The following is a 24,373-nucleotide window of genomic DNA, read 5'->3' as shown; positions in this document are numbered from 1 at the left end:
GTACTGGAATGTGAAAAAAAATGGAAGAAATGCCCTTAACTTGTCGTTATTCATTTCGACTCTACAAACGTGGCCATAGATGTTGCTAGTGCTGAGGTGCGTTGGCCACTTCGTTTACCAGAGACTATCCAGAGTGCACCACAAGCGGTGGTGCTGCATGACATTCGTAATTGACTATGATGACAGTGATGATGAAGAATTGTTAAAACATTACATGGGAACCAGAGAATATTCCTGTGTTGCTTGAACCATGGTATAACCACAATCTAGTATATGTGGTATAACATTTCTTTGCAGCCACCAGCGTAGCTCGGTCGGCTAAGGCGCTTGCTTGCCGATCCGAAGTTGCGTTCGGGCGCGGGTTCGATTCCCGCTTGGACTGATTACCTGGTTGAGTTTTTTCCGAGGTTTTCCCCACCCATAAGGCAAATGTCAGGTAATCTATGGCGAATCCTCGGCCTCATCTCGCTATCACCAATTCCGTCGACGCTAAATAACCTCGTAGGTGATACAGTGTCTTTTAATAACCAAGTAAAAAAAAAATTCTCTGCTTGTGTAGGGACTTTTTGAGTGGAAGGAGGGACACTTGAAGCGTTCTGTAGGGACATAATAAAAATGGAGTTGGCAACACTGGTTAACTTTTGCCGGTTTTTGCCAACATGGATGTAATTGTGTTGTCGAAGGTTGCAAGTTAAGAAAAAAGTTTGGGGCCGCAGAGTTTGGGAAAGTGTTACTGTGAAGGAAAAGCGTTTTGTATTTTATATTTGTAATAAATGTAGCACATATTAGAAAATTGTTTAAAGAAATATAGATAATATAAAGCAACATCATTGATTGAAGAACAAAACTTAACCTATTTGAAGAATTATTTCTAATATGCTGCTTAACATTGTGACAGGGAAACAACCAAGTCCCTTAGTTTGTATACAAGGTCAGTAATGATGTTCACTTAAAAATTAGGTCAATGTAGAGTATCCACCGCCCACTGAACGAAATATTGGTTAAACGAGCGTTGAGCGACTTCCGCCGATTTTGGAATAGACACCGACGCGGTTAGGTTAGGCTTTTATTATCCCGTCAAGATGAAGGTGAAAGCGAATGAGTGTGATTTTTTGTTTTCTATGTTGGCAGTTCAAGTGCGTCGGTGTCTATTCCAAAATCGGCGGAAGTCGCTCAACGCTCGTTTCACCCTAAAGGTTTAGGATTAGTGTAAAACTGGCCTATGTCTCCTATAGTGGGCGGGACATAAGTAACATTCACCAAAAATTAAAATGTGACAACATTTTGCAAAGAACGGTGTGTAATGGGGAACACAGTAATGTGTACTTAAGACAAATTTGGTACACAGTAAAATGCTAATTTATTAATTCATTAGCCATTTATTAACTAATGTAAGTTTATAGCTACTGCCAGCTTGGAATTTGCCTTGAGAGGTAAGAGAGCCAACGTAAGGGACCCCTCCATAGCTAAGTTTTGTGAACAGGCGCGTGTACAGCCAGGTTACAAGAAAGACAGACGTTCACACGTTGTAGGTTACATTTGTTCATTATACAAACTCGGAGAGCACAGTGAGTTAACAATGTTTCCGTGGAAGTGAGTTGTACCTTTAAAAAGATAGTAGGGAACCGACGCTATGTACGCATGCGCGAACCAAGGATCTTGCTAGCATGTGGTATCTCATGTGGTTACTATTGTATTTGAATGAACTTATATCTTACATTATGGTTGTAATTATTGTTAATTTTGTATAAATGTTAGGGCCAAACTTGAATATGGGTAAGATCTGACACAAATAGCCCCGAGATCTGTGACAGGTGTACCAGTGATTTCATGATGTTTCTCATGGGCTGCAATGATGCTTACCCCTATTCAAGTTTCAACTATGTTATAATTATAATGTTAACTACTGCGAAAATATTAATTCCGGATATGGTAGACCTAATCTTCCCTTTTATAATAATAATCATAATAATGGCCATAAGTGAACTGCTTTGGTGTTATATTATTGGTTCAGGGGAAAAAAAAAGAGCCAGAGTGGTTCGCCGGTGGCCATAGTTATTTGCAGTAAAGTGGAATTGTATTTTTGGATAGGGCTATAACTTCGTTCACATAGCAGCCACCTGAGCTGATTCAATAGTAGCCATAACAAGTGCCCTAAGAATGAGATAATCCATTGATAATATAATGAAACAATCCTTAGCTTTTACATTCTGGGTAAAAGATGGGGCTAGTTTCCAGAATATCACGATAATGAAAAATTAGATTATTTTCTGTGTGGGTAAATGAGTGTGAAGTACCTACTTGGAGGTGTCCCATCTCAACATTTAGGCCTATTCTGTGATTTTAATAATGAGTTTTTGTAATTGTTATATCACAGTCTAGGGCCTAGTATATATAGTCACGAAGCTTGAGTTTATGGGGTACTAGGAACAATAGACTGTGCAGGTACGATTTCGCATTGTCTGTGATGAGGCAATAGTAGCGATCCTAGTGGTTAGCAACTATCTATGGATGCATATTTACTACGTATTGAGCTTCGTGACCGTATATACTGGACTGTGGTTATATCACAGTCTACTATATACAGTCACGAAGCTTGAGTTTTGAGGGTGCTAGAAACAATAGACTGTGCTGGTACTATTTGCATTGCCTGCAATGAGGCGATATTAGCGATCCTAATGGTGAGCAACTACCTAATGTTTGCATATTTACTACGTATTGAGCTTCGTGACTGTATATACTAGACTGTTTTTGCTGTAAGAAAAATCCTAATGTAAACATAAGCACGTTGCTGTCATACCCGTGATTGGCTCCCAGTCGAAACACTCACATGACGCAGGAAAATATAGTTCGTATTTGGAAACCACAATCTTGTATTATTTGTAAATAAAAAAAATTGAATTCTAGTTGTTAAATACGATGAAACATTTAACTTCACTCATGTGTAAAACGCTATGTAAAAGAAAAGTTACTTTTATATTTTGTTATGTACTATGAATGCGGATGAATACCAACAGTAATACCGAGGTAGTCTGTTCTTGTAACAAGCTGGCGTCACTTGAGTTCGTAGTTGTTCACGTAAGCACTTGGTACTGAGGTATGGCTTCTGCATCCTCAACTGTCCATTGTGAAGACATAAGACTTAAACATAATTTAATTGCAGTAATTATAAAGTAAATGTTTCCTAAGCAAACGAATGCATAGTAGTGAGGTTAAGCCTACTTGACGAGTAACGAGAAATGTTTAACATGAAACAGAATGTACAACAGTAGGCGGGAACACGTACTGAGAATCTATGGCGCCAAACAGTGGCCAATGAAGCCTCACTTCAGTCACGTGCTATTGTTTACATTAGGATTTTTCTTACAGCGAAAAGATTATAGACTGTGGTTATGTGAAACATTATATTTCTTCTTTGGAAGTCGCAACAGTGATTCAAGTACATTATTGTGACATTTTGGAACTGCTTCTTGTTAGATTATTTAAATTTGGCATAAACTGCAATAAGTTATAATATCTTTTGTTACATTTTAGATTCTCGTCAACAAAATGGTATTCGCTTGCTAAAAGCATTTGTGCAACATCGTATAGATACAAATAAGAAGCATGTTCATATTATGTGTTATGAACATCCACCAGCGAAGCTGAAGAATGTGTTAAAAAACAGCAATGCCGACCATGTCCACTTCCATGACTGTTTTAGTGACCCTCGTGAATGGTTTAAGAGTAAGTATTTCCGAAGGGTGTTTGAAACAGCATTACCTTTACCATTCATTGAAAAGAGAAACACTTCTTATAGATTTGACTGAACTGTTTCGTAGTTTTAGAAGTAATAGGGAAAAGTTAAAATTCTGCAGTAATACACAGTAAAACTTGTGCAAGGCAGAAAGTGAATTAGACAGCAAATTGTGCAATGTGGACGAAGTTTGCATTCCCAATTAAAGACAGGACATGAAAAAAAGCTGTAAGTGCCAAAGAAGCAAACCGTACAAAACAGAGCTTTCTTGTGCAACTAGTAATGTAACATCAGCAAATAGTCCACACCTGTGGAGTAACGGTCAGCGTGTCTGGCTGCGAAACCAGGTGGCCCGGGTTCGAATCCCAGTCGGGGCAAGTTACCTGGTTGAGGTTTTTTCCGGGGTTTTCCCTCAATCCAATACGAGCAAATGCTGGGTAACTTTCGGTGCTGGACCCCGGACTCATCTCACCGGCATTATCACCTTCATATCATTCAGACGCTAAATAACCTAGATGTTGATACAGCGTCGTAAAATAACCCAATAAAAAAAACTTCAGCAAATAGGTAAAACATAGGGTAATTGTGCAGAACAACTGCAGAAGCGATTTTGTTATTTTTGGTGGTTTGGTAGTGTTTAGTATTGAATTTCGTTTATTAGTACGTGTATATTAGATGGAAAAACTATTTTGAGCAACTACTAAATATACATAGGCCAAATAGAAATGATCAGGACGAAATTGAAATACAAACTGCTGAGCCATTTATACCGGAACCCACACTTTCTGAAGTCGAAATTGCGATAGAAAATCTGAAAAAGTACAAGTCTCCAGGTATTGATCAAATTCCAGCAGAATTAATACAAGAGGGTGGAAGGGCAGTATCTAGCGAAATTTATAAACTTGTACTTGCAATTTGGGAAAAGGAAATTGTACCAGAACAATGGAAGGAGTCCATAATCGTACCGATTTTTAAGAAGGGGGACAAGACTAACTGTAGTAACTTTCGAGGAATATCACTTTTGTTGATGTCGTACAAAATTTTGTCGAATATCCTTTTGAGAAGATTAACTCCATATGTAGATGAAATTATTGGGGACCATCAGTGTGGTTTTAGGCGTAATAGATCGACTATTGATCAGATTTTTTGTATTCGACAGATATTGGAGAAAAAATGGGAGTATAAGGGTACAGTGCATCAGTTATTCATAGATTTCAAAAAGCATATGACTCGGTTAAGAGAGAAGTTCTATATAATATTCTTATTGAATTTGGTATTCCCAAGAAACTAGTTCGATTAATTAAAATGTCTTAGTGAAACTTACAGCAGAGTCCGTATAGGCCAGTTTCTATCTGATGCTTTTCCAATTCACTGGGGGCTAAAGCAGGGAGATGCACTATCACCTTTACTTTTTAACTTCGCTCTAGAATATGCCATTAGGAAAGTTCAGGATAACACAGAGGGTTTGGAATTGAACGGGTTACATCAGCTTTTTGTGTATGCAGATGACGTGAATATGTTAGGAGAAAATCCACAAACAATTAGGGAAAACGCGGAAATTCTTGTTGAAGCAAGTAGAGCGATAGGGTTGGAAGTAAATCCCGAAAAGACTAAGTATATGATTATATCTCGTGACCAGAATATTGTACGAAATGGAACTATAAAAATTGGAGATTTATCCTTCGAAGAGGTGGAAAAATTCAAATATCTTGGAGCAACAGTAACAAATATGAATGACACTCGGGAGGAAATTAAACGCAGAATAAATATGGGAAATGCCTGTTATTATTCGGTTGAGAAGCTTTTATCATCTAGTCTTCTGTCAAAAAATCTGAAAGTTAGAATTTATAAAACAGTTATATTACCGGTTGTTCTGTATGGTTGTGAAATTTGGACTCTCACTTTGAGAGAAGAACAGAGATTAAGGGTGTTTGAGAATAAGGTTCTTAGGAAAATATTTGGGGCTAAGCGGGATGAAGTTACAGGAGAATGGAGAAAGTTACACAACGCAGAGCTGCACGCATTGTAATTAGGAACATAAAATCCAGACGTTTGAGATGGGCAGGACATGTAGCACGTATGGGCGAATCCAGAAATGCATATAGAGTGTTAGTTGGGAGGCCGGAGGGAAAAAGACCTTTGGGGAGGCCGAGACGTAGATGGGAAGATAATATTAAAATGGATTTGAGGGAGGTGGGATATGATGGTAGAGACTGGATTAATCTTGCTCAGGATAGGGACCAATGGCGGGCTTATGTGAGGGCGGCAATGAACCTCCGGGTTCCTTAAAAGCCAGTAAGTAAGTACGTGTATATTATGCCTAGGTCAGTTATGGTTGAGGTAGAATAGATTTTTTTAAATATGAAGAAGAATTGAACTTGGTTTTTCTTTTTTTCATGTTTAGAAGACTATGTTGTTGAGTGCATAACTTTTAATGTATTGTGATTTGATTGGCTGAAGTGTTGTGTGTTCTTATTGGGTGATGTGTCTTCCCGTATGATTGGATGGTTGTGGTTAAGTCATAAAGTGTTGTGTGTTGTTATTGGGTGATGATTTTTCCGGTATGATTGGATGGTTGTGGTTAAGTGATAGCTGTATGTTACGACCTATAGTTTCTCTGAGTCGTTGGCTATATGATTGTAGTTTGTCGTAGTTGTTGCGTGTATTATTCTCATCTTGCAGGTGGTCTATCGCTGTGAGTTGTAATGGATGTAGAATTTCGTTCTTCATCTGTATAGAGTTGAGAGAGGAGGATATTGTAAACTATTTCGTGAATCACGGTATTAGTAAGGATTGCATGATTTGCGAAGTGTGTTGCCATGAGTAGAGAGCAAATAAGACGGATCTGTACTTCCGTTGTGGGAGATTATACCGAAAGTATGCGAAACGGAAGAAAGTTGGTCTTTGTGGTACCTTTCTGGCACGTAGTAAACTTAGTGTTGTGGACGTTTTTCGTTTGGTTGCGTCATTGGATATTTGGGAGAATATATGTTTAAGTGTAAGTATATGATTATGTCTCGTGACCAGAATAGTGTTCGAAATGGAAATATAAAAATTGGAGATTTATCCTTCGAAGGGGTGGAAAAATTCAAATATCTTGGAGCAACAGTAACAAATGTAAATGACACTCGGGAGGAAATTAAACGCAGAATAAATATGGGAAATGCGTGTTATTATTCGGTTGAGAAGCTTTTATCATCTAGTCTGCTGTCAAAAAATCTGAAAGTTAGAATTAATAAAACAGTTATATTACCGGTGGTTTTGTATGGTTGTGAAACTTGGACTCTCACTCTGAGAGAGGAACATAGGTTAAAGGTGTTTGAGAATAAGGTGCTTAGAAAAATATTTGGGGCTAAGAGGGATGAAGTTGCAGGAGAATGGAGAAAGTTACACAACACAGAACTGCAATCATTGTATTCTTCGCCTGACATAATTAGGAACATTAAATCCAGACGTTTGAGATGGGCAGGGCATGTAGCATGTATGGGCGAATCCAGGAATGCATATAGAGTGTTAGTTGGGAGACCAGAGGGAAAAAGACCTTTGGGGAGGCCGAGACGTAGATGGGAGGATAATATTAAAATGGATTTGAGGGAGGTGGGATATGGTGATAGGGACTGGATTAATCTTGCACAGGATAGGGACCGATGGCGGGCTTATGTGAGGGCAGCAATGAACCTTCGGGTCCCTTAAAAGCCATTTGTATGTATATATATATATATATATATATATATATATATATATATATGTATATATATATATATATATATATATATGTTTAAGTGTAAATATCTAATGAAAGAGAGAATGTGTGTGCATTCTTTAGAGCAGCTGCAGCCCTGTATCCTCCGAATTATTAAGGTAAGGTTCATCATGTTTGCCATTGTTTGACGAATTTGTGAAATTGATTCAGTCTCTGTGTATCTATTTTGGTTAGGTTAGGTTAGTTTAGGTTATTGCTGCTTATATTTGTCCTCTTGACAAAGGAGTGAAAATTAAGGTTTTTGATAAAAAATATTACATTAAGTTTTTGCGGTTTACGTTGTTTTCCTACTTTTGTTTTAAGTTTTTTTTTGAAAAGGGGGGTAAAAATGTGGGGTTTTGGGAAAGAATAAATTTAAAATCGCTTCTGTAGCTGTTATGCATAATTACCAAACATAGAATGGACACTGAGCGAATTTTCCTGTTTGCTTTTCTGTTGGAGTGTTGTGTTGAAATTTGCAGTAAGCCTATACTTTTTCAACATTTTTCATCATCATCATCATCATCATCAGCCTTCAAGTGTTAGACCCCAGTGGATCTGTTACTGTCTCTTGCCATCATTTCCTAGGTCTTCCTAAATTTCTTCGACCTCTTGGGACATGCGACAAAATCTGCCTGGGCCATCTAGAGCGATCCATCCTCTTGACATGTGTCTGCCACTGAAGCCTGTATTGCTGCAGATAATGGACAGTAGAGTCAATTTTTAATTCCTTCAGAATATCTACATTTCGATGATGGTGGAGAAGAGGGTATCCAGCAGTTTTCGCATGAATCTCATTTCGGCAGTTAGCAGTCTTTCATCGCATTTTCTTAGTGTCCATGCTTCACTGCCATAACCCAAAACTGGTCATGCGAGAGTCTTGTAGATTTTCAGCCTTGTAGTAGTAATAGTTTTAGTAGTAATAGGTTTTTTTTATTTTCCCTGGCAGAGTTAAGGCCATCAGGCCTTCTCTTCCACTCAACCAGGATCAAATCACATACAAAAAATACATACCAGTATACAAATATTATATATAATTTATTTCAAGAAATAGTCTGCCCAGGCATCCTGGGTTGCCAAAAACACAGAATAACACACATATAAGAATAGTAATGATTACAGTAAGACAGCTGAGTCAAATTGAAATGTGAACCAGGAGCTTAAGTTTAAGAAATAATAAATTTGTACATATATATGCAACAATCACACACTAACGAATAGAAAAGGGGGGGAGGATTATGATATTCCGTATAAATGATTTTTCAGAATTGCCACAGATCCTTTAATGGTTGAAGTAATTATTTTTGGAACGATGTCATGGATTCCAAATGTTTTGATAGTGTTTACAGTTGATCGTGGGATGGTGCCCCTCACTCCAATCATTAAACCATGTACTTCCCAGGTGCCTTCCATCTGATATTTTTCTCGAAAATACGGAATAGTAGGCTCATAAATTTGTTGTTTTTCTTTGTTGACCTCGGATGGTTGGGTCTGCCTCGTCTCAAATCTAACAGTTGGGTCCAGTATAAAGCCTTTACTATTAGTCTTGTCTAGAGCCACGATGTCCGCTCTTCTAATTCTGCCGCCTTCAAACGCAACACAGTGCACCTCTTCATGGACCTCGAAGGATTTGTTTCTAAGGGCTTGTGCTATTAGTTTTCGGATGTTATGGTGGCGTGAATTTCTCAGGAGTTCTCCATGCTGACAGGATCCTAGGACGTGTGCTAAGGTTTCAATCTCGTTGCAGTATCTAAACATAATTAAGTAAAAAAGAGAGATTGAATACATATACACAATCAGTATTAACTTTAAAATAACAATAATAAAAAATATATATATATATATATATATATAATTAAAAAAAGAGACTGAATACATAATCACAAACAGGAAAATACATCTAGTATACAGTATTAACTTAAAAAAAAAAATAATACCTATGAATATAATCTCACAGCTAAAGGAATAGTGGAATTAGTATGATCAGCACAGCACGTGTTACATTGAGACAATGACAATTACCTATATGTAAGTGTTAATGGAAAACTCACAACTAAAGGAATAGTAGAATTAGTATGATCAGCACAGCACGTGTTACATTGAGACAGTGACAATTACCTAGATGTAAGTGTTAATGGAAAAACACTTATATCTAGGTAATTGTCATTGTCTCAATGTAACACGTGCTGTGCTGATCATACTAATTCTACTATTCCTTTAGTTGTGAGATTATATGTATGTATTATTGTATGTCTTTGTACTTGGAAAGGTTTGAATACACTATTGATGGTTCCAGCAATTTTTAGAAATTTTGAGATTTTGTTGTCTGTATCATCATCAGTGATGTATTATAGATTATAACCTAAACAGTTGAATGAATTCACACGTTCTATTAACGTGCTATTTATAATGATTTTGAATGGGACTGGATCTTTTCCTAAAAAGGCCATGTTTTTTTGTTTTTTTGTTTTTTTCGGTTGATATTTCCATATTAAATTTTGAAGCAGTTATTTGCAAGTTGTGGACAGCTCATTGCAGTTCATCTTTTGATGTTGCAATGATAACCTGATCGTCAGCAAACAGCAGTTTGTCGAGACAAGTGTTCCGCTTGATTTGTATTCCGGCATGATGGCCTTGCCTCCAAATTTTGGAAAAGAGCTGGCAAGTTGCACCTGCTGCAGCTTCTTCTTAATAATACCACAGTCACGAAGCTTGAGTTTTGAGGGTGCTAGAAACAAAAGACTGTGACGGTACTATTTTGCATTGCCTGTAATGAGGCGATATTAGCGATCCTAGTGGTGAGCAACTATCTAATGTTTGTATATTTAATACGTATTGAGTTTCGCGACTGTATATACTAGACTGTGATAATACGAAAAAAAAAAGAGTCATATTAAGTAAATATAGATCCACTCATTTTGTTATAGATATCTTTTGTTACTTTCTAAAGTTTTTAGTACAAATATTTTGCTTTGGGATGCAACATACGAGAAAATTAAGACTATTTTATTTTATTTTATTTTATTTTTTTTCCAATGCCACCCGGTTGTCTTTTCGACATTTCTGGTCTTCTCTCCTGGCCGTGGCTTAGTTGTAACCCACTTCTGAGGTTGGGGCGCCTGGAAGGCGGAGTTACATTACCCCGATGATGTGATAGGATGATTATGATAATGTGGTGCCAGGAGAGGTCTTAAATGAATGAAATTTGTTTAAACAAAAGCCGTCCTAAATAAGGGTTCGATAGATCGGCCTACTAATCAATTCATAAAGAATAATAAGTAAACAAAACAATTTTGTGACATTTGGAAAGAAAAAGAAAAAACATTAAGATAAGAAAACGTAGGAAATCATTTACAATAAAAATGTTGTTGGGTACAAATGATTACTAATTATAGCTAAGTAAGGATGATTTTAACACGTGAGATCCTATGGCATCAATTGTTGCATCAGAAATTTTATATTGTTTAAGTTGATTTAAAGTTTCACGTGGAATCGTGCCACGGGCACCGAACATGAGCCCAAAAACTGTCCAATGTGTAATGTGGTATTGTGCTCCAAGATGCTGACAACAAGGCTCATATATGACTTGTTTTTCACGACACACCTCTTGTGGCTGTTGCTCATGCATCTCAAAACGGATTGTGGGATCAAGAATGACACCCTTATCCTTCTGCCTATCAATTATGATATCAGCACGTCTAGTAGAGCTATCAGAAGAGACGCAACCAACCTCCTCATAAACCTCATAGGAAGCATTCTGACGGATTGAAGCTGCGATGAGAGAACGAACCGTATTATGTCTGTTGATTCGGAGCAATTCTCCATGATGGCAGAAACCCAAGACGTGAGGAACACAGGAATAATCCCCTTTAAGGAAAAATTCCTGTGCTCTAACCGGGAATCGAACCCGGGACCTCATGAACTATAGCCAGAAGCTCTGACCACTAGACCACGAGGCTGGTAAGAGACTATTTTATTAAAGACACTATTTTCAACAGTTGGCAGAGTTACATCATCCATACTTAGTTCCCAATGTAAATGGATGACTGCACTTGTTTTTGGTTAGCAAATCCATATGATCTAGCCAGGAGGACTGTCCACCAGCTGCTTCCAAATTCCGTCACCCAAGGGTGCATCTCTGGGTCTCCAAAGTTGGACACATGTTTCTGTACTCAAAATCATACCCAATTTTTACAAATTGTTTCAGTTTTTTTGCCAGCCAGTGTAGGTTAAGCTCTATTTATATTAAAATGTAATGTTTATTTGACTATCTTCATGTATACTAGAATCATTTTTAACGTGACTATTACAATTTTACTACGTCACACTACTTTGACCAATAAAACGGTACGAAAGGACGTCTTTCAACCAATCATGGCTGCTTATCGCACAATTTTATCGCGTCCCTAGCATTTGTTTATTTTTTGTCACTACCCTAGCATTTGTTTCTTTGTTTGCCAACATTTCAAACTGCACTGGTCTGGACGTCAAAAAACAGAAAATTACAAACCACTCCAGTCGATGCACAGCACTTTCAAATATGACTCGCATTGGCATTCAAGAACATATATATGAAGAGCACCATTCGGAAATCCTGAATAAGTTGAGGGATACAGCATGTACATCAATGAGTTCACTTCTTTTACGCACACGTCCAATATAACATCAACTGAACCACCAACCACTAAAACATTCAAATTTGAAAATTGTACTTTCAATAATTGCTTCTTTCAAAATTATTCATGTTTAGGCCTATTTCTTATTTTATCATCGTTAATTGAAACGTTTCTTGTTTATTTCATCATCCCTAATTAAAACTTTTCTAACACTTGTTTATATTATTTAGGTTATATTTGTTATAGCTTCTGCTATATGATATTATGGATAGTCACGTATCAGAGATTAATACTAAGATTTATTGAAAATCATCTGTCAAGTGACTTTGATTACTGGGATCCGGATGATTGAAGTGGAATGCAAATGTTTTAATAAAAATGAAACTGAATCAACAAAGCCTTCTTGACTAGTAACCGTCCACAGAGTTCAATGAAGATTCCATAGTTGGCACAACTGATAACAAGAAAACATAATCATAAAACACTACTGCCATCTAGCGTAATGTTGAGATGGTACAATAATACATTTGAAGACAATTGTATTTTCGTAAGCCAATTAATATTTTATTGTATTGGAGTACTTTGTTACTTCTAATCTTTATATACTTTCTTCTAATCGTGTAATAGTCAAATCCCACTCGAGTTTTGATTTTCTCTAGATAAATCAGAGCCTCTAGTGAGATTACTGTTGATAAATAACTTGTGTGCATTTAGAATATTTTTTTCACACATTTTAATGTAGTTGAATTTTTACAGATCTGGAGAACAATACCAGAGCTACAGACACTGACATAATCACAGTTCTGCAACGTTCCCCAGCCACAACAACTGAAGACTGTACTGTGATTGTTGATTCATTCTCGCCACTCGTCTTCAACTACGGTTTTATGAGATCTTATTGTGCTCTTCATTCTCTTGTTTTAAAGCTGATAAATGGTTAGATGGTATTATATTATGTACTGTAGTTTAAATAAAATAATCACTTCATCATTATACATTTTCTGCTTTTCGTAAAATTTCAGTTCTGTACAGTGTGCCCAACTGTAATGGAATTTCGCTACACTAGCTAATTTTGAGTCTGGGGTATATGTAGCAGCGATCATCAAATACATGCTGAAATGTAGCAGAATTTTAAAGAAATTCATGTTCAGTGCTTAAATTTTGCTATTTTCTCTGAAATCTACAATATTATAGATTTTATACAAATAATACAGTAGAACCTCTATTATCCGTGGTAATGAAGGGGATGGACTGAACGGGTAATCGAAAAAATCGGATAATCCGTACCATAGAAGATTTTCATAAATAAATGTTTATGCCCATAGTTTCGTAATTTCCTCCGTGGTGTTGTGTTTAACATGCTAGTTAGTGGATCAGAAGTTGACTAATTTATAGATTGACAAATCGAACTGAAACCCTGACCGAGTTACTACGTGAGCGCTGGCTGTCTTAGGGAGGAGCAAGTGAGAAAGCACCGGGGGGGGTGGGGAAGGGAGAGAGCACTATGCACTATGTACTTGCGGCTGCAAAAGGGTATCTGTCTGATACAGGGGGGACAGCCATTAATCCTTCCCATTGAAGGCCTTAAGGAACCAACCTGGACAAATACCCAATGTCCCATCCCTACCTTCCTGTGGTGCAGCTGTTAGTAAGCATAATTTTACGAGCTGAACTAAAGGGAGGGGCTACTCATCAATTAGCACTGGTCAGCTTGATGAGTTAATAACTGAATTTGGTATAATTTTCCTCTATTCAATACCTAATTTCCTCTTTACCCTTTCCTATCCAGTCCTCTGACTGCACTCTTACTTTCTTCGACCCCGACGGCATTAGAGCATTCGAGGTCTAGGGGTTCATTTCACTTTCCTTCCTCCTCTTTCTACTTTTCTGTTCCTAGTGCTGACCTGCTAGCCATTAGGAAAGTTCAGGATAACAGGCAGGGTTTGGAATTGAACGGGTTACATCAGCTTCTTGTCTATGCAGATGACGTGAATATGTTAGGAGAAAATACACAAACGATTAGGGAAAACACGGAAATTTTACTTGAAGCAAGTAAAGCGATCGGTTTGGAAGTAAATCCCGAAAAGACAAAGTGTATGATTATGTCTCGTGACCAGAATATTGTACGAAATGGAAATATAAAAATTGGAGATTTATCCTTCAAAGAGGTGGAAAAATTCAAATATCTTGGAGCAACAGTAACAAATATAAATGACACTCGGGAGGAAATTAAACACAGAATAAATATGGGAAATGCGTGTTATTATTCGGTTGAGAAGCTCTTATCATCCAGTCTGCTGTCCAAAAATCTGAAAGTTAGAATTTATAAAACAGTTATATTACCGGTTGTTTTGTATGGTTGTGAAACTTGGACTCTCACTCTGAGAGAGGAACATAGGTTAAGGGTGTTTGAGAATAAGGTGCTTAAGAAAATATTTGGGGCTAAGCGGAATGAAGTTACAGGAGAATGGAGAAAGTTAAACAACACAGAACTGCACGCATTGTATTCTTCACCTGACATAATTAGGAACTTAAAATCCAGACGTTTGAGATGGGCAGGGCATGTAACACGTTTGGGCGAATCCAGAAATGCATATAGAGTGTTAGTTGGGAGACCGGAGGGAAAAAGACCTTTAGGGAGGCCGAGACGTAGATGGGAAGATAATATTAAAATGGATTTGAGGGAGGTGGGGTATGATGATAGAGACTGGATTAATCTTGCACAGGATAGGGACCGATGGCGGGCTTATGTGAGGGCACCAATGAACCTTCGGGTTCCTTAAAAGCCATTTGTAAGTAAGTAAGTGCTGACCTGCTATGGCACTATAGTCCCACCATCGGATCTGTGCCCCCGTAAGATATGCTAACTGAACCTTAATTCCTTTTCAGCCTCGGCAATTCATTTCTCTCCCTGTATTCCTATTTCTCTCTTTTCTATCTCTCTCTCTTTCTCTCTCCCACTACTCACAATTTTGAGCCTTCTTGAGGGACACTTTATTTGCACTTGCAGTCCAATGTTGTCAACTCAACATGAATACTGTAGTACGGAGTGGTGAAAGAAATATTATTCAGCAAGTAAGTAATAGCATTTTGCGATGAAGAGAAACAAACAGGTCAGTATCTGTTTCCTATAAATCAGGCAACGAAAAGAGCAGCTGCGATTACATGTGAGGCTTATTTTATTTCAATTGATTACGTATTAAAATTACTTACTTAACTAATACTAATATAATACAACTTTTTTATGTAATTTATATAGGCAGATCAGAGTGCCTAATAAAGAAAATCAGGAGAGAGGGAGTCTGTGCAGGAGATGAAAAGCTAGAGTCACCAGGGAAGAACAGATCATGGGAACCTTTAATTCTTGTAGATGATATGGCAGATGTATTTTAAGAAGAAAGATACAAGAATTTTATACGATGCAGAAAGAAGTTCCTACATTGGAGAAATTATTGAAGGTTGCGAGAGAAGCAATAAATTTCCAAGGAGGGAGAGAAACGCTACGGAAAGTGATTCGAGACATGGGATTTAGATTTAAAAACTGTAGAAGTACAAGATGTATTTTGATTGAAAGAAATGATATTGTAGCATGGAGGGCCAATTATTTAAGAAAAATTTGCGAAATTTCGCAGAGAAGGAAAGTAGATGGTGTATTTAGACGAAACATGGATACATCCACATTATACTGTTAAAAAATGCTGGCAAAGCGATAATGTTTCTGATGTAATTTCAATTTAACCAATAAATATCCACTGTAACAATATAATTATCTGCAAACAATCGTAAGTCAATCAGCGTCATTAGACCTACTTAAATTAAATTATGAATAAGTAATAATTAACCTTACATTATTATAAGCAATATTCAAGAGACATGACACTGTTTGGCGGAAGTTTGGCAACATCCCTATTCGGCAAGGTTCGTGGCCTGCTGTTTGACGTAGTGGGAGAGAAACGGGTGGAATGGGGTGAGTAGAGGCGTTAACTTTTCCAAGAACGACGACAGTGCTGAAGGGGCGCAGATACGATGGTGCGACAATAAAATCGTCCTCCAGTTGCTTAAGGAGGGAAAGCTGGTGATCAACAAGATCTCCCAGCTAGGTCCAATGGACCCATCGACCAACAGCAGGTGTGGTCCTTCAGACATTCTGGGGGTTTTGTGTGAATGAAGTAGCCACCTAAATTTTAAAATATGGTGTTCACTTAAATCGGCTACAACTTGCCATTTTCTCTTTGAAAAATATTGGAGTGCAAGAGGTCAAATGACTTTATTGTCAAACGCCTGGCATTAGAAAACAACAACAACTATGTACTTGCAGGTCCACTCAAAGTTTGTCAAACCTGCTAACAAAAGCATTAAAAGGTTGACTAGTTGCCTGCAATGCTAGCATAATGGAACCTTCCTAGCCGACAGTCGAGGCAAAAATGAAGAATCCGTTATTGTGGTATTACTGGAGAGTGGTTCTTCTATTGGTCGCGATGCCCACACACACCCTCTCAGATATTTACCTGGTGATTGGTGACTGAATGACGTGGAGCGAGGGAGAGAGAAGAAAGAAAGAGAGAGATTCCAGAAGTTGGCGTGTTTTACGGGGTTTCACTTGAAGTTGTCAGACTATGTCTTGTTATCAGTGACGAGTTTTAAGGGCTAAGGGAACTACTTGTGATGATTGTCTGCCAAAAGATAGGAGTAGAGATCTCATGATTAGACATCGGATTTTTAGGCACTAAAAATTGCAGTTTTAGGCACCTAAAATAAGCTCGAAATTTGTAAAATTAGGCTCTATTTTAATGAAAATAGACATTTTAGGCACATCAAGGTATCATACTTATTTCTTTCACTGAAATTTTTAGTTATACACTAAAATACGCACAAAATAGTATGTTTAAACATTAAAAAAGAATACTATATTATATTTATAAACAGAGCTGCACAAATTTAATATATTGAAACTAATGAAATAATGATTATTGATATCAAGATTACTCATTTTAAGTTATTGAAATTCAGTTCCATGCTCAGACTTTATTATAATTATCTGCACAGTACACCACCAGAATTTTTTCTAAATTCTCCACAGTTAACCTTTGCCTTTTGTCACTGAGAATCATTTTGAAAGCAGAAAAACTTCTTTCAACCGAAACTGATGTGAGAGGCGCAAATTTTAAATTAGGTACAATAGAAACATCAATACTTACTGGAACATTTACACTTTCCCCCGATATCACTCTTGATGCTTTTTCCAACAATGAAAATCCTACATTCTTATTTAATACATTGTCCCACTTATTTTTAACTTTTTTCCCCAGTTTCGCCCAAAGCAGAATGTATGTTCACTTGAGCTTCCTTTACTATTGCTATTTGGCTACAAAGAGATTGTTTTTCACGTTCTAATTGTTCAATGCTTGCCTGCTTGCCTGCTTCAAAACTAAGGTTGGTTCTTTGTCGGCATTTATGCCTCCAAACATGTTAAAATTCGGTGAAATCTATTGCGAGTGTCGTGAGATTCAAAACATTTTGTTTCCTTTATCAATGGTTTCATGGCCGGTGTGAAGCAAACTTTCCACTTTTTAAATGCCTTAAATTTCGCAGTGAATGCATGTATAAATTATAAAAAGTAAGAGTAAAATGCGAAACTTTACAGTGAGTTAGGCATTTTTAGGCGAATATTAACAAATTAGGCTCTAATAACCGTTTTAGGGCATTTTAGGGCACTATAAAACTCTTTGAATACCTTTGAATTTCCATGAAACACAAATATTAATAATTATTTTTACTTTTCTCCTAAAGAAACAAAATAGGCATTTTCCCTAGAATCCGATGTCTGCTCATGATATAGATTTACACAGTCGTATTTTATATAATTTACCTTTTTTTTTTATTAAATCCCGTACAATTGTAACGTATTCTGATTCGATATGAGATAAAGTTTCTGCTTTCCCAAATCTCTCAATTATTTGCTCTTTTTTATATTTAGCATAACACATTTTCTTTCAACACCCATGGCAGATATTTTACATATTATGTTATACAAAACATCCACTCCAACCATAGAAAAGGATTGAATTGTACACTGGTTTTGCAATTGTGTGAAAGTTCTTGGGGTCATTTCCTTGAAACCAGGTAGTGACTATTTTACAAGTTGGGAAAAATACTCCCTCCAACAAGTCATTGTATAGGACTTCATATTTTGTCCTGTAAAGAGAGAGAGAAACAGTCTGATAGTCCGCCAATCGGTTAACAGGGTGACGGATAATCGGGGTCCTACTGTATTTATATTGAAGGAAACTATTTGTGTATTTGCAGGTTTTAGTTTATCGTTAACTCCCATGTTCTCTAAGAAATGACTTTAATACTTGAAATCGCCATTATAAATATTATAAAATTATATAGCCTACATTATAATTATCGCACATTTTGACTGTCTAACAAAATTGCTCCAATTTCTGGTATTTTGAAAAGGCTTAAAAGATCTTTGCCTATATCTTATCTCTTCATTGTATGTTATACTTTTATCCATTCTCATTTAATGTATATGTCATTTATTTGGGGAATAATAAGAGAACTGCTTAGAAACCTTTACAAATTATTCAAAATAGAGCTTTAACAAATTTATTGGGTTTTCATTATTTGACTCCAGTTAAATATCTATATCAATTTTCTTTCGTTCTACCAGTTGAATCAATTATCACATTAGATGCTGCTATTTTCATGTACAAAGTTATTAACAATTTAATACATAGTAATATTATATTTCAGTTTAATGAAGATGTACATACTTATTTAACAAGACAAAAAAGAAAATATATTTTTTTTCTCAGTGTAGCTCAGTAACTTATGGAACAAAAGGAATGAAGCATTTTTAATAATAACTTTTAACCAACTTCCTTTAGAATATAAAATTTTACCAAATTGCCGGTGTTCTAAGAATTGTTTAAAAATACGTTTTTGGGAAGATTATTTATTTTAATTCTCAGTTGATTTATTTATTTCATGGTTTCAAACTTTTTCTTCTTTCTGCCCAAAATTTTATGTTATCTTACTATTTGTTATTATTTTGCTTTCTTTCTTTAATAAATTCTTGAGATATTGTTTGCTTCCACAGACTGTAGTTTCATGACTTTTCAAATTACATTGCACAACATATATGTATGTGTTCTTGTATAGCCCCTACATATGAGTTATACTTGTTGGGGCATACTCAATAAATTAAACAAAAAATATATTTGTATATACAGTAGAACTTGGTTATAACGACGTCTAAGGGACCCTGAAAATTATGTTGTTGTAAACTAGTATCGTAGTAACCGAGATTCATATTATCAGTCTAGTGAGGTGCAAAATTGAAAATAATAAACATAATTAGGCTTATTTTAGATTTATGTATTCACTTTTAAGCATACCTTGGACACAATAAAATACATGTACAATTATAAATACAGTATTCTGTATTAAAACAGTTTGTTCATTACTCACCAAACTTCTTTACTGAGGAGTGAAGTAATCATTTTACTTTGTTGTCTCCTACTTGCCCAATATACACTTTCTAAATTACTTTCTATGTTCATTATTTCAGTTGCAATTTCACTGCTCCCTCCTCTAGCTTCATAGAAATGTTCACAATTCTAATGGCTTCTAGAGTGTCACTCACTTCTTTTAGTGGCCATACTGCGTTAAAATGCGTGAAAACTTCCTGTCGAAACTGACCGCATGCAGGTACCATTAATACCGCATGAATTCGGGCAGATTACAATGGGATGGGGAATCTGCCTGCATTCCAGAGGTCTATGATAGAAGGAAACAGTAAAGGATTTGCCAGACTTCAGCAAAATATTTCTTAAAATATTTTGGGTTCTTAGAAATTGTATTCCAAACTGAGGTTGAAAATGACGTTACATGCGAGGTAGATGCATATACGTTCGTCGTATTAAGCAAGGTAGAAAAGCATATGTCTTATGGCGAATTAGTTGGGACCAGGGGCGGACGCAGGATTTTTTTTCGGGGAGGGATTTGAGGAGATAGTAAAAATGGAGTAATGAGAAATAAGTGTATATACTCACAATTTGTTTTCGAGCCACGAACATTTACAAGTTGGCCTGAGTAGCGTAGTCGGTATAGCCTTCTGTGCTCGAAGTTGCGGGTTCTACCCCAACCCAGCTTGATGGCATTTAAGTGTGTTTAAATGCGACAAGCCTCATATCAGTCGATTTACTGGCATGTAAAAGAAGTCCTGAGGGGAAAAAATTCCGGCACACCAGCGATGCTGATATAACCTCGGCAATTGCGAGCGTTGTTAAATAAACCATATTTTTTTAAATTTTAACATTTACAATGACTGCAATACAAAAACAATGACAGAATGACATTTACAGAAGAAGGCGACGAGGCTTCTTAGACAGTTCATCCAGTACTTCATGAGCTTTTACTTCTACATTTTTATGTACATACATCAAGGCCAGTCCATTTAATCTGTCTGCTCCCATCGTGCTCCTCAAGTAAGTCTTCAAATACCGCAATGTTGAGAACGACCATTCTGGTGTTGTTGTAGTTACAGACAACGTGCAGAAAAGTTCAGCACCTTGCGAGTGCAGGGAAAAATAATTTCATTGCACCTGTTCAAAGATGATATAAAATCAGTAGGTATTAGGTGAAGTTTTTTCTGATCAAGGAAATTTCTTCTCCACATCTTCAATTCACTGAAGAAAGACTCTGGTGATGCATCAACATCATTGGGCCACTGATTTACTATAGCCTCAACAGCAGTTTCTAAATCTTCATCTGATGCTTGCACTATGTTTTTAGGCAGAAAAGTTTCTATGGACTTTAGGATTCCCTTATGATTTAAAAACCTGTCCTTGAGCTGACTAATGATACAGTCTAAGAAGAGAAGGAAAATTAAAAGCCTAAAATACTCTTCATGACTCTCTGTCTCGAAGTAAGAACACTGTGTTTGTCTTCCTGCAGTTTTGGAATTTGACATTTTAGCAAAGAGAATTTACATGGAAAACTCTCTAATTCCTATGTACAGTACATTCACAAATTAAAATTAATATTATTTTTGTTTCTTGTTTCGTATTTTTCTCAAAATTTCGGGAGGGGATATATCCCCTTAATCTCCCCCTTGCATCCGCCCCTGGTTGGGACCTCAGAATATTTGACGTTATATGCGAGGTGTCACACGAAATGAGGTCGCTATAACCAAGTTCTACTGTATATCAATGATTGTCCGTAAATTGCGCACACAAATAATTGAAAAATGCATTTTGGTATTGGCTGACCAGTTCAGATCAGTTTCAGTTATTACCTGATTTAATTATCAGTTATACTTCCATGCGTTGGAATAAATGTTGGTCAATCATTCTTTGTTCTGACATTCAGGTGAGCTTAATACCAGATCTCTTTGAAATTAACATGCAGTTTAAGCTGTACTGAAAATTATTTCTGATGTGTAGGGATAAACGTATCCGAGATCATATGCCTCATGCATGAAGACACGCTGCCTTTTTCACATGCAGCATTGCCCCAGTTGCGTCATCTGGCAACTGCTTACATTGAAATCACAGCACCAACACAGTCTTCCAACGGAAATCCTATTGCTTCGACAATATACAAGAAGAAAAGTGGACGAGTGCTGAAAGAGGCAAGTACACTAAAGATTGGGACTGTGTCTATTTCTTAATAAAAGCCCTTGTGCTGCATTACAAGAGCATAAAGGCAACATGATTCACTACATGGAATTGCTTTTTGTTACTTCAAGGTGGAGTATTATTCAGTGGATTCAGAAAACCGGTTGAAAGCAGAGAAATTGACGTCAGCGTTTGCAGGTCCTGCAGCAAGTGATCAGGAAATGAAGGACGATGATGACTTACTTGCTGACCTGACCACTTTCAAGTTGAGTCTCGGACAACAAGAGAAACAGGCTAGAAGTGAGCTTGTTCTTCCATATCTCAGGTAAATGCTGTGTCCTGAGTTAAGCAGTTTAATGGGGATGCCCTAGGAATACTTTGGGCAAAAACGTATTACGGCAAACGCCAGTAGGGGAAGATATCCCCACCCGCGCCACTCGGCACCTCGCTCACATGCTCTCTCTCTCTACTGTCTCTCTCTACTATCTGTCCCGCTTCGATGGATCACTGCCTACCACTATGTAATACGCATTAGACAACTGTCCACAACCACAATGCAATACGCATTAGACAACTGTCCACAACATGTACTGACACAACACAACACAACACAATGTAATGTGGTTTTCATTAAACAACACTCACCTGTTAACTTTGCACGTCCTCGAAGTAACACAATAGTCTTTTTTTCCCACAGGTTGGACACTCGTAATGAGTACACGTCTTCGGTACAGATCATCACTACACGTGGTTACGTCTGTACACGAAGTTGGACACGGACACAATGAAGCCACCCCCATAGTCAACCCCTACCAAGCGACATTCACAAGCCCGCCAGTTTCTACCCACGCTATTCGGTCATTGTCCCCTTCTACAATACGTTATGGCAGTTCCCTTAAACATAAATAGATTCATTTTCCCTTCTACCCCCAACTCGCCTCGGTAGCCGAGAGGTCTAAAGCGTGAACAAAAGCGTGCGGTTAGGTTTAGTTACGAACTTTCTCGGATCGAATCTCCCCTCCTGCGAAGTCGTAAGAAAAAAAAAAAGAGACATTAAGCAAGGAACAGAGAAGGAGAGACTGGAGAGAGAGAGAGAGTGACAGGACGAAGTTCCTCTTTTGCTTCGTAGGTGTCGTTACTCTTTTTGTTCCACTTTCCTACACTAGATGTCACCCCACCCTAAACCCCTATTTCTACTCTTTCCCGCTAGGGTGTGTGGTGAGCTTGTAGGGGAAAAGTGGAAAGGGGAAATGGGTGGAGCTTTGCATTCGCCGTATTACGTTTTTCCCATACTTTGAACACTACATACAAAATGTTTATACAGCCAGTGCTGACATACTGCGGAGAAATTTTAATTACTTCACCTTCCATAAACGAAATAGAATATGTTCAAAACCAAGCTCTCAGACTCATTACTGGTGGAATCAAAACAACTCCAATAGATTCTATGAGATTCCTCACTAATATTAACAGCATCAAAATGACAATAGACGAAAAAGCACTGATTCAGTATGAAAAACTTATCAGATTACCAGGAAACAAATGGCATTCATACAGTCCTCTCTGTAGATTGAAAACTCAAAAAAGTTTCATATCCATTGTTCAAGAATTAAAACAGAAAATCAATATCCCGAATTTAAAAGAAAACTTACAGATTAAACCAAACCCTTTAACTCTATTAAATATAGAATATAATCTAAATTTAACAGAAGAAATACTGAAATCAGAAATAAACACTGAAATACTAAAACAATTGTCTTTAGAGACAATTAATATTAGGTACCCTCCACAAAACTGGCTTCATTTATACACTGACGGATCCTTGATCTCCAGAGAACAAGGTGCCGGTGCAGGTATTACGTGCTGTCTCTTCTCACTTTATAGATCTCTTGGATATGGAACAACAAGTTTTGATGGAGAAATCATTGCAATAAGTGACAGTCTCAGGAATCTTCTATGCCACATCAATAAATTTAAGAATGCAGTTATATTATCAGACTACAAAGCAGCTATTCTATCAATAGTCTCTAAACACACACCTTCCTCTCAAACAGCAGAAATAACTAAAATGCTCTCTCAATTAATATCACTCAATAAAAGAATTGTATTCCAATGGATACCATCCCACTGTGGAATCCTGGGAAACGAGAATGCAGATGCTTTAGCAAAGAAGGGCAGCACTGCTACTTACAGACCTGTTACTAAATCTACGTATTACTCTGTGAAAAGATTTATTAAATCTACATACTTAGACTTCAACAAACAAAATTTGATAACTCAATCTCAAGGGAAAAAATGGAACTCTCTGCATCATAATCCACAGTTAATTCCCGATTTACCACGAAAATCGTCTGTAGCTGCATTTAGATTGACAACAGGCCATGATTGTTTGGCCAAACACCTGCACAGAATTGGAATATATCAGTCCCCTAACTGCCCATTGTGCAACTCAAAATAAAAAATGGATTCGGAACACCTCAAAATCTGTGCTTCAGTGGCTAGTCATGATAATATCTTTGAAAAATATTGGAGTGCAAGAGGTCAAATGACTTTATTGTCAAACGCCTGGCATTAGAAAGCAACAACAACAACTTTTTACTCAATTTGAAATTTAATGAATTTCATATATCATTACTTTAGAACAATGGTGGGC

General features: G+C 37.0%; 1 protein-coding gene across 6 annotated transcripts in view; it reads left to right on the top strand.

Moving 5' to 3' along the window:
• Positions 1 to 631: 631 nt before the first annotated feature.
• Positions 632 to 24,373, top strand: part of Elp5 (Elongator complex protein 5) — a 40,336-nt gene continuing 16,594 nt past the window's right edge. For 4 of the 6 annotated variants that reach the window (XR_011336093.1, XM_069846973.1, XM_069846972.1 and 1 more), the window contains exons 1-5: positions 634 to 931; positions 3,535 to 3,726; positions 12,851 to 13,030; positions 21,547 to 21,734; positions 21,852 to 22,045. Coding sequence is in view for 5 of the 6 variants with exons in the window: in XM_069846973.1 (XP_069703074.1) it covers positions 877 to 931; positions 3,535 to 3,726; positions 12,851 to 13,030; positions 21,547 to 21,734; positions 21,852 to 22,045 (809 nt within the window). In the remaining variant the exon portion in view is untranslated. Of the gene's footprint in view, positions 932 to 3,534; positions 3,727 to 12,850; positions 13,031 to 21,546; positions 21,735 to 21,851; positions 22,046 to 24,373 lie in introns of all 6 variants that reach the window. The other 2 variants (XM_069846975.1, XM_069846976.1) reach the window with 2 other exon arrangements.

This window comes from Periplaneta americana, chromosome 15, assembly GCF_040183065.1.
Source record: "Periplaneta americana isolate PAMFEO1 chromosome 15, P.americana_PAMFEO1_priV1, whole genome shotgun sequence".
In the NCBI taxonomy this organism is placed as follows: Eukaryota; Metazoa; Arthropoda; class Insecta; order Blattodea; family Blattidae; genus Periplaneta; species Periplaneta americana.
This window is presented reverse-complemented; position numbering and strand designations above follow the sequence as displayed.